At 28.4% G+C, this 10,488-nt stretch overlaps 1 protein-coding gene across 2 annotated transcripts in view; it reads left to right on the top strand.

Moving 5' to 3' along the window:
* Window positions 1-1,307, top strand: part of LOC105121290 (FGGY family of carbohydrate kinase) — a 6,537-nt gene extending 5,230 nt beyond the window's left edge. For both annotated transcript variants that reach the window (XM_011019885.1, XM_011019884.1), the window contains 2 exons: window positions 674-801; window positions 878-1,307. In XM_011019885.1, coding sequence (XP_011018187.1) covers window positions 674-801; window positions 878-1,000 — 251 coding nt within the window. In that variant the 3' untranslated portion in view covers window positions 1,001-1,307. The remainder of the gene's footprint in view (window positions 1-673; window positions 802-877) is intronic.
* Window positions 1,308-10,488: the final 9,181 nt, after the last annotated feature.

The raw sequence follows: 10,488 nt of genomic DNA, 5'->3' as shown, positions 1-10,488 counted from the left end.
CCCATGTTATTCCTTCTCTCTCTCTTCACATGTTCATTTTAATGGTGTTATGCTGCTGAAATTTTTAACCTTTTGTTTTTATATTTTCTTACGATTTTGTAATGATCTAATCTTAATTGGAAAGACATATATATATATATATATATATATATATCATATTTTCTTGGTTCATTTAGGCAAGTGCCTAGCGCTTTAGGCATTTTACAGGCTTGGCACCTGTTAGCGCATTTGACAACATTGTAACATACTGCACCAATATACTTGCGTTTAACTTTGAATACAGTTTTTGACTGTTTTCTCTATTTAGTAGTGTTATGTGTGGACAGAAAAAAGAAAGTAACGTGTAATGTGTGACAAAGGAAATAGTTTTTAGCGTGAATGATTGGCTTTGCATGGAAATAGGTCTGCTAGCTTAGAAAACTGGACTGTCTAGTTGAAAATATCCGGGTTGTAGTTTCAGTAGTAAAGCGTAGTGCTAACTTCAATATAAATTTTCATGACATCAATCATCAATGCTGAATGGTAGGTAAAAGAAATCAGTTAACCTCTATTCACATTGTGATACTCTTCCTCCTATGATGTCTTTCTCCATTCACAAACACTCCATGGTCTTTTAAACAATGTCATGTATGCGTTGAAGAAATTAAAACTAGCCCATTCGTTTTTGGCACAGGTTGCCCTATTGTACTTCCTCGAGAAAGTGAATCTGTACTCTTGGGTGCTGCTATTCTTGGTGCCGTTGCTTCAAAGAAATACTCAAGTCTTACTGAGGCCATGAAGGCGCTGAATGCAGCTGGTCAGGTATGCATATGCCAGTTTATGTGGTCAGTGCTATCGATTTAATTTATTTTTGATTTAATGTATCAAGTATTTGTAGGTCATTCATCCATCAAAAAACCCAAAGGTGAAGAAGTATCATGATGCCAAATATCGTATTTTCCGTGAGCTCTATGAGCAGCAGCTCTCTCAGCGTTCTATCATGGCTCAAGCCTTGGAGTAGAATGTGCCACTCTTGAAGACTCGTGAGTGCTTGAGCATTCTTCGGTGAAAGTCTTGGCCTGGTATTCACTAGTGGATGCACTTGAATTTTGATATTCACTTCAAAAAATATAGTTGATTTTAAAAAAAAAAAAAATATTCTGGGAGTTTAATTTTACATGGGATGGTCAAGTTTATCATGTATATAAATTAGTTCAAACAGTTTCACCAATGTCGAGTTCTTCTGGTTGGGGCCCTAATTGTGCAGAATAGGAGAAAAAATGTAAAAAATTACTCAATTGGAAAAGCAAAAGATGATTTTGCTTGTGCGCTTAGAGTTTTTTTGAATTAAAAGAAATGATACATTTCTGGAATCGTATCTTTAGAAATATAAAAAGGTTTATAGCGAGGGTCTGCTCAAACAACTAGATGAGACGGTGAAGTGGTGTCAGTACTCTGGCAAAGGATTAGGAGCATGTAGGGTACTCAATAGTCTCATACAAGGTTACATTCCTAGTGGTGGGGGATTAGTTGAGCAGCATTTGAACGTCCTTTTCTTTTTTTAAGTGGGTGTTGATGGTGGAGGCTTAGTGGTGTTTTTGGGAGGGTGATTGTGGAGACTGGGTGGTGTTTTTGGGAGGGTGATGGCGACGTGGGTGCAGCTGGATTCGGTGGGGATGAGTCTTGGGAGGAGGGAGCTGAGTTTATTAGTGATTTCTCCACATGTTAAGTGTTGCTATACGAGAGTTTGTACTGAATTTGTGCAATTGATTGAGGTCTTTTTATAATTGGACAAGAATATATGGTCGCACAAAAGGTATTTTTTCCCCGTTTATTTCTCAAGGAGGAACTGGCATAAAGGTGAAAAAAGAGGTGATGAAAATTTCAATTTATGACATGTACCAAAAATGTACATAAATCACCTTAAGGATACCTTATTCATAAAAAAAAAAAGCAAAAAGAAGAAATAAAAGGAAATTCAAAATTTGAAAATAGAAGAAAAATAAGAGATGTTTCTAGTTTTTATTCTTACTAGCATAGTGGCCGTGTTTTGCAACGATTAATAATAATTTTTAAATATTAAAAAATATATAAAAAATATATTAAGTATTTTGGATTCAGTAGCAATGTTAGGTCTGGTAGCTAAGCCATATCTAATATTCCTAGATTTAATACTTAAAAAATCCAAAAGCTATTAAGTTTAATTAAGCAGTCAGACCCAATGTTATTGAGTCCTATTAGAAATTGAAGGCAGTTAAGATTAAATTGTCTTCTAAAACTGGTGGATTTTGTTAAGTACTCGAACCTATGCTATGAGGTTGTACTTAGTAGTAGGATCCAAAACTATGAGGGCGGGAAGGGGGGGGTTGGATTGTCGTCCTTAAGCTTCTCCACCATTTGGCCATAGTGTTATTTTTAGGTGTTCTGAGTTGCAGAAATTGAGGATTAAGGTAATTATTTGTTTTGATATTTTAAAAATATTTTTGCAAAATATTAAAAATATTTTTGTTGTAAATTAAAAAATTCTTGGTATTTTCATATAATTTTGATATATCAATATCAAAAAATATTTTTTAAAAAAAAAATTAAAAATATTATTTTGATGCATTTTAGATCGAAAATACTTTAAAAAACAACTATTACCATACTTTTAAATAATACATAAAAATAAAAAGTAGTAATGTTTGAGATTATGATAGTGATAGCTTTTAAAAATATTTTTTTGTTTGGAAATATATTAAAATAATATTATTTTTAAAAGAAATATTTTTGTTGGCATCAGCACATATATAAAATCATGAAAAAAATTAATTTAATAAAATTAAAAAAAATTAAATGCTTTTTAAACATAAAGATGAAAACAATCTAAATATATTATAAAGGGTGGGTTGGAGCTGAGATATATTATTATGGATATTAAAAGTGTTCAAGGTTGTTATTGAAGGGTGGTTTTTAACAGGTTGTTGATGACTTGAGAGTTTTGGGTGTTGTTCAGGATGGTTTTGATTGGTTTGTTAAGTAAGTTGTTGGCTCTATAGTCAGACCTAATAAATCAACCGCTAATATAACTAATTCCCCTCCATTTTTTTTCTAAATCAAAATGCATCAAAAGATGCAATTTAGCTCTAGCATAGTACTATGTTTGTAGGAGCGAACCTTTAATTCATTGTTGAAGTTATGCAATCAAACATTTTAAAATCAATAGATTTTGACACCATTGTCCTTTATAATTCTCAAGTACCAAGCAAAGACATCCTTTAATGTTTCATCAAGATCAATATCCCTTTCCTAAACGACTACATCAATTTTGAACTCCTTGGCCACTTCTTCACCTATAATATTAGGATTGAAGACAACCATTGAAAGGTTGCTGATACATACAATGTCAATTTGACCACGATCCTGCCATTGATGCACTTTAATACCTACCATAAAGTTAATATGCCCAATAATAGGGTGCTTAATGTAAGTGTTAAATGCTTGCATGGGGTAGTTCGATTTCTAAAGACTGCGGCTTGTAAAGCTAAACCTAATATTGGGTTTGGCTTTAACAACTAAACATAAATGCTATTAGATCTAGTTGCGGAGCTACACCCAATATTTTTTTATGTCTTTATTTCCTTTTGAATCTGGAAACCATGAGGTCTTGAGGGCAAGCCATATGTAATAGCACTAGGTTTTGCTGCCAAGTATTACCCAACAACTTTTGGAATCACAAAGAGAAAATACAATGCCCCTTTGGTGTTGCATTGTACCCAATAACATTGAGTCTTGTTGTCAAGCTAGACCCAACAACTGTTAATATAACAAACACTCTATATATATAGTATGGTTCACAGTGCAATGAATCTATGTTTACAGTAAATACATAGTATTTTTCCCATGTCTTTTAAAGTACAGTGTAATTTTTAGATTATTGTATTTAATGATTTTTTTTATAACTCACAAAAAAAAAGGCAAAGAGACATTTCACTCTTATAACTCACAAAAAAAAAAAGGCAAAGAGACATTTCACTCATAAAACATGACCGAATAGGTGGCTCCTCTGTAAACTGACCTTTTTTTTTGCAATGTAAAAAAATATGTTAAGATAATACGAGAGTTCTTAATGAAAAAAAAAGAATTGGATAATTGACTTGATTAAGTTTAATAAACTCAATTAATTTAATTATATAAATAAAAAATACAACAATAGAAAATAAAGTGAAAAAATTGACAAAAAAAGATAAAAAAAATCCAACCCAAATCCATTTAAGTTAGCATGCAAAACATGCAACTTGGTCACAACACTAGGATAACCTGTCAAAAACAAATCAAATAAAATCATGAAGGTTAATTATAAAAAAAAAATTAATGTCAAAGTGAGAAATTAATTTTTTTAAAAAAAAAACCTAAGCCAAACTAGGTTAATTCACCACCCCATCATCATGAATATAAGATTGACATAACCCAACAGAAAGAAAAATGGCAAAAAAAAAAGAAGCATTAAGACCAATTCTCAATTAATCATTTAATGTTAAATGATAAAATTGAAATAAAAAACTATTTTAAAAAATTAAAAGTTGAAGGATATCATTAGATAAAGAAAAAAATTAAATAAGAACATGATAATTTTATAGAAACTAAAATTTAAAACTCAGTTTCTAGCAAATAAAATATTAAATGAAAAAAATAAAGAATAAAATATAATCCAAAAAAGGTTGAAAAAAACTAACTCAAGTCTACTCAGGTCAGCATGTAAGATCTATGACCTGATTGTGATATTGGGGTAATCTCATTGAGAATAAAACCATGAAGATTATATATAAAAAAATAAAGCAAACCCGGATGAATTTTCTAAACATTGGTTAATCTTGCAAACTTGCAACATGTGAAATCCTAAATCTTAAACTAAATCAATAAGCTTAATTTCAAACTAATTTAATATTGAAGGATGAAATTTAAAAAAAAATAAAAACTTGTCAAAGTAAAAAAAATAACAATCAAAAAATTAAAAACTTGCCAAAGTAAAAAAAATAACAATCAAAAAATTAAAAATCATATGTGATAGAAGAAAAAACCAAATGAAGGATAAATTAAAAAAAATTAATTTTAAAAATAATCTCAAATAAAATAAATATAATTATAAAAAACAAAGAATGAATCTGACATATAAAATAACTTTTTTATGAAGATAGGGCAGCGCTACAAAAAAATAACCCAACTAAATATATCCATGTAATAAATTTTATAAATAAATGAAAAAAGATAAAGCATATTGGTATTATTGTTGCATTTAGAAATTGCTTACAGATTCTAATTGACAAATTTTTTTCATATAGGTACCTTTTTAAAATGTTGAACATGTTTATAAATAATCTCTTTATATTTTGGATGTATTTGAGATAAACAAAAGTAAATAAATGAGGTTTATTGTAACTACCTCCATTTTTTATACTCAACTTATAAATAAAAATATCATAATTCAATTTAAAATTAGAATAATTGTTTTTTACTAAAATTTTGATGGAGTTTCACCCTATATTTTAATATCAAGTTATCGACATCAAATATGGAACCACTATCCAATCATTCTAGACATAATTGTTTTAAACTTTTATTTTATTTAATAATTTAAGATTTCAAATTTATTTTCACATTTCAAAGATATTTCACTCTATATTTACACAAATATTTAAGTACACACACAAATATATAGACTTAACAAATATATAGACTTGATAAGTTAATTTAATACATCCGTTATAGCTTAAAAGAATGAAAATTGGTTAAACTACATAATATATTATATAAGTTTTTCTAAGTTCAGTTAAAATATCATAGTTTCTAAGTTTTTAATTACAACACAAAGTAATTTCCCAAAAGTTTACATGTACCAACTAAACTATGTCACAATCCAAAGATATCTTAAAATTAATTAACATTCTTATTATTGCTGAGATGAACTTCAAAATTTATTTAATACAAGATATAATTAAATCACATAGTAAAATATAATCTCATATAATTTTAGCCCTCTTCTTCTTTATTTTAACAAACATAACTTCATTGAATTCAAGGTTACACTTTACATCAAGATTCTCAATTTTAACTCCTAGATTTACTGTATCGTTTAAAACCAAACATTTATCCTGTAACCATGACCAAACTCTCAATTAGGATAATAGATTACATAGCTTTAAATTGCATTAATCTTTAACCGGAACTACCAAGTCACACCACCTAAGAATAGAGTGGTGGTTTCTATACCAGGACAATCAGCTGAGACTATCGAAAACTGGACGCTAGATAACAACTAGCTCATACTATCCAAAATTGGGTGCTAATCCATGCACCAAGACAATTAAGTCATATTATTTAAAATAAAGCACTAATATTTACATATCAAGACAACTAACTCATGTTACCAAAAACTATAAATACTAGTTTTTAAATTAGAATAACTAACTCACACTTGATAGCAAATTAGAAAATTTACGATTCACAAAAATTAATAATAAATGGGTTCAAATTCTAATAATAAAATAATTCAATTAATGTAGGGGCCCGTGACTTATCTAGATTTTGCACCCGACTAGCGATCTCCTACTATTGAAGAATGATTATGGCATCACCTATACCAACAAATACATCATATTATTATTATTATTATTATTATTATTATTATTAAATCATACATTATGATTTATTACTCCAATATTATTTATCACATAATAAATCAATATATCAATTAATTCAATTCAATAATCTTTATTGATAAAATAAATCAACATATCAATTAACTCAATCTAATAATTCATCCTGATAATTCTTATCAACATAATAAATAAATATATCAATTAATTCAACCCGATAATTCATTTCAATAATCCTTACCTTTACTAGTAAAATAAATCAACACATCAATTAATTCAACCCCATAATTCATTTTAATAATTATTACCGGTAAAATAAATTAATACATCAATTAATTCAATTCAATAATTAATTTCAATAATCCTTCCTGATAAAATAAATCACATATATCATTTAATTAAATCCATTAATTTATTTTGATAATCTTACCGGTAAAATAACTTAAAACATCAATTAATTTAACCTAATAATTCATTTCGATAATCCTTATCAATAAAATAAATCAACACAACAATTAATTTAACTCAATAATTCATTTCAAACACACTCGTAACACCTCCCAAACAATAAATCAATTTCTTTAAATTCTTTATTTTTTTTGTTTTTATGGCCAACGTCAATCCCCTTTAATACTCATGATATTTTTCTTTAATTATCTACCACAAGACATTATTGTAACATAATTTACTCTGATTACAATATTTTATAACAATAAAATATTTTTTTCAAATTACTCTTCAAGAAACCTAACTAGAAAATTTTAATTTCATGCACAAAACTAGAGTTTATTCCATCAAACTCATATCATTGGGTTGCTGGAGAAAGGTGAGATGTGAGGCAAAAAAAACATAGCAAATATATTTGAGTGAAACACGAGAGGAGTGTAAACATATGAGAGACTGAATGAAGAATATATTTCTTATCAACTAACCAATTTTTATATTTGAAGATGTCAGAGTCAATCAATGACACGACACCATATAAAAAAGACAATGAAATTATAACTCAGTTATACATTATGAATGAGTTGATGGATCAAATGACCAATGAATTTAGAGATAAGCTAGATAGGTTGGAGAGACAATATCCTAACAATCATAATGAGTTCAAAATATGCCTGAATAAAAAGAATTTAATGTTAAGAGGGTTGTTAGATGAGTTAACACTAATGTGGATAAGTTTGTGGTTGATAATACAGATATGAATGATGTTAAAAATATTTTTCATGACAAATATTTAATATCGAGTCTTTTTAAAGAAGGGAATGATGATATGAACTAAGTCAAATTTAAATTTGGCCTTCAAATATATGTTGACTAGCATTGTAAGACTAGACATATCTTTTAAATTGTACATCAAATAGAGCTGAAATGATATGTGGAGATACTAGACATATGAAACTATATTATGGTAAATATTATAGTCAAATAGAGTTCTAGAACATATTATTTTTAAGAGTCAAAGTTACGAGATGAATCTTATTAAATATGCTAGACTAGACCTTTATATACTGTTTGAAACATATCTAGAGATACATGTGGAACTTTGTTGCAAATCAAGTTGGGTTAAGAACTAGATATCTCAAGATTTCTAACCATATATGGTAAACCTAGTAATTTATCTAGATAAAAGAGAACAGTATGTTTGAAGTCAAGGTTAAAATCTACTAAGAGTGTATAAAAATTAGAGATTCGAGCTACATGAAAGAATTTTGGCAAGAAGAATTTATTTTTTTATCCTATTTTATTTATTTATTTATTTATTAATATTGAATTATTATTATTATTTTAATTTGGGTTTGTTATGGTTCATTGACATTGTTTAGAGGTTATTTCATTATTGAATTAATTTATATTAGTTGATTATTAGTTTAGATCTGTTAACTTGCATACCAAAAAGAGTCCATTAGGATTAGCTAAAGGAAACTGTTATATTTTTTTGAGATGCAAATTTGAGCAACAACTTAAAAAATAAAAGTGAATTTTTTTATTTGTTTGTGGCAAAACAACCTTGTTTTGTAGGAACAAAGATCATGCACTGACTTTTCTAAAAATAATTGGTTTTATGATATCATTCATATACTTATAATTTTTAGATACAAAATTATTTCTAAGTCCATGTTTTTTTTAATATTTTTGGTTTATAGATATATAGTTATCTTTGAGTCGGGATTCTATAAAACCTTATAATTGCTTAACCACATGATCAAGAATTCTATTATATATATATATTGATAATAAATGTATAAAGATTAATATTGCTGAATAGTACATCATTTTATTTTTTATGATTGGTGTAAGTTATGTTTTTAATAAATCAAAATGGGGAAAACTAAATGCTAGATACATCATATATTTCTGATGGAATTATTCAAATTGAACTCTGATTGCTTTTTGCAAATAACAAAAGGCAACCTGCTTTATATATGAAAAAGATCTCTTCTTTTGTGTCCTTTCGCAACATGTAAATTAACACTTCGTACGTGCGTTTAATACACTAAACAACTGCTGTAGTTTTTTTCATGACATTTGCATATAACGGCTATTCTGTAACTTTTGCCAACATTTTATATTAATTCTAACTCTTGAAATACTCTTTTATATATATATATATATATATATATATATATTTTGGCGACCACTAAAATTAATCTATTATACATTACTACATTCCTTATTCGAATAAAAAACAAGGCAAATCATCATGCTCTGTCTACTCGAACACAAAAACAGAGAAAGAAAGAGAGAATCATGCTACCGTAAGCAAAAACAACACTACGATGGGTTCTCTGGTCAAGAAGATTTGTTTTCTCTCTTTACTCTTGTGTTAATTCCTCAAAATAGAATTTAGAGAGATTATTCTCAAACTAATCCGTATAAAAAAAGTGTTATTAACATCATTTGAGAAATAAACTTAATTTAAATGAATATATAAGTTGACTTTGAAACATTTATATATATTTAAAAAACTATTATAACATTTGGTGTCTAAAAATATAATTCTAGTTATCTTTTAAAATGTTTTTTTAATATATTAAAATAGTATTTTTTTATTTTAAAAAATTATTTTTAATATCAACACATTAAAATAATTTAAAAATAAAAAATAAATTTATATAAAACCTAATTTGAAAATGTAATTCCAACCTGCCCAAAAATTGCTCACTCTAAAAAACTCCAAATTAAAGTTTTCATAATTCCAAATGTATATAAAACTCGATTTGAGCTTTTGTGGAATCTATGCCACCTATTGCAGAAAGAGCCAAAAGCTGGAATAAAAAAAATAAAAATCTCCTTTGAAGATGGTATAAATGAAAATACTTGGAAGAGGTTTGGATATTTATTTACAACGAGACAGCGGTCACCAGCGGACGAAGCTGAAGAATGCAATTGAAAGGACAAGAAAGCGAGTACACAAAAGTCCGAGTCCTCCAGCTCTATCTCATGACACCAACACTACCATTCCCTTCACAGGTTGGTGACTGACGTGTCATACATTGTGCCACCTGGAACTTCATTACAGGTTTCACATGTTCGTGGCCCCGCGTGATTTCTCACGAGAAAGCCAGTGTGAGTTGACTGACAACGCCTGCGCGTGTGGTAGGGTTTGGGCCGGAGAATTGACCTTTGTAGGAATCGAACATCTTAGGTCGTTTATGCGAAGAATATTCCACGATCTTATTGGGTCACTCAATGGATGACTGACACGTTATCAAAAGCCAACACCAGATAGCTGTCGGGAGCAGAATTAAAAAAAAAAAAAAAAACCTGTGAGATCTCTATCGTGGAAGAACACGATGCCTTGTGCCTGGGGTTACAATGTTTTTGATACAATAACTGCAATATATTTTTTTTAGTTTATTTTAACTAGCCA

The sequence above is a fragment of the Populus euphratica genome, unplaced genomic scaffold (genome assembly GCF_000495115.2).
Source record: "Populus euphratica unplaced genomic scaffold, PopEup_1.0 scaffold31.1, whole genome shotgun sequence".
Classification (NCBI taxonomy): domain Eukaryota; kingdom Viridiplantae; phylum Streptophyta; class Magnoliopsida; order Malpighiales; family Salicaceae; genus Populus; species Populus euphratica.
Note: the sequence above shows the minus strand (reverse complement) of the source record. Positions and strands in the feature narration are given on the sequence as shown.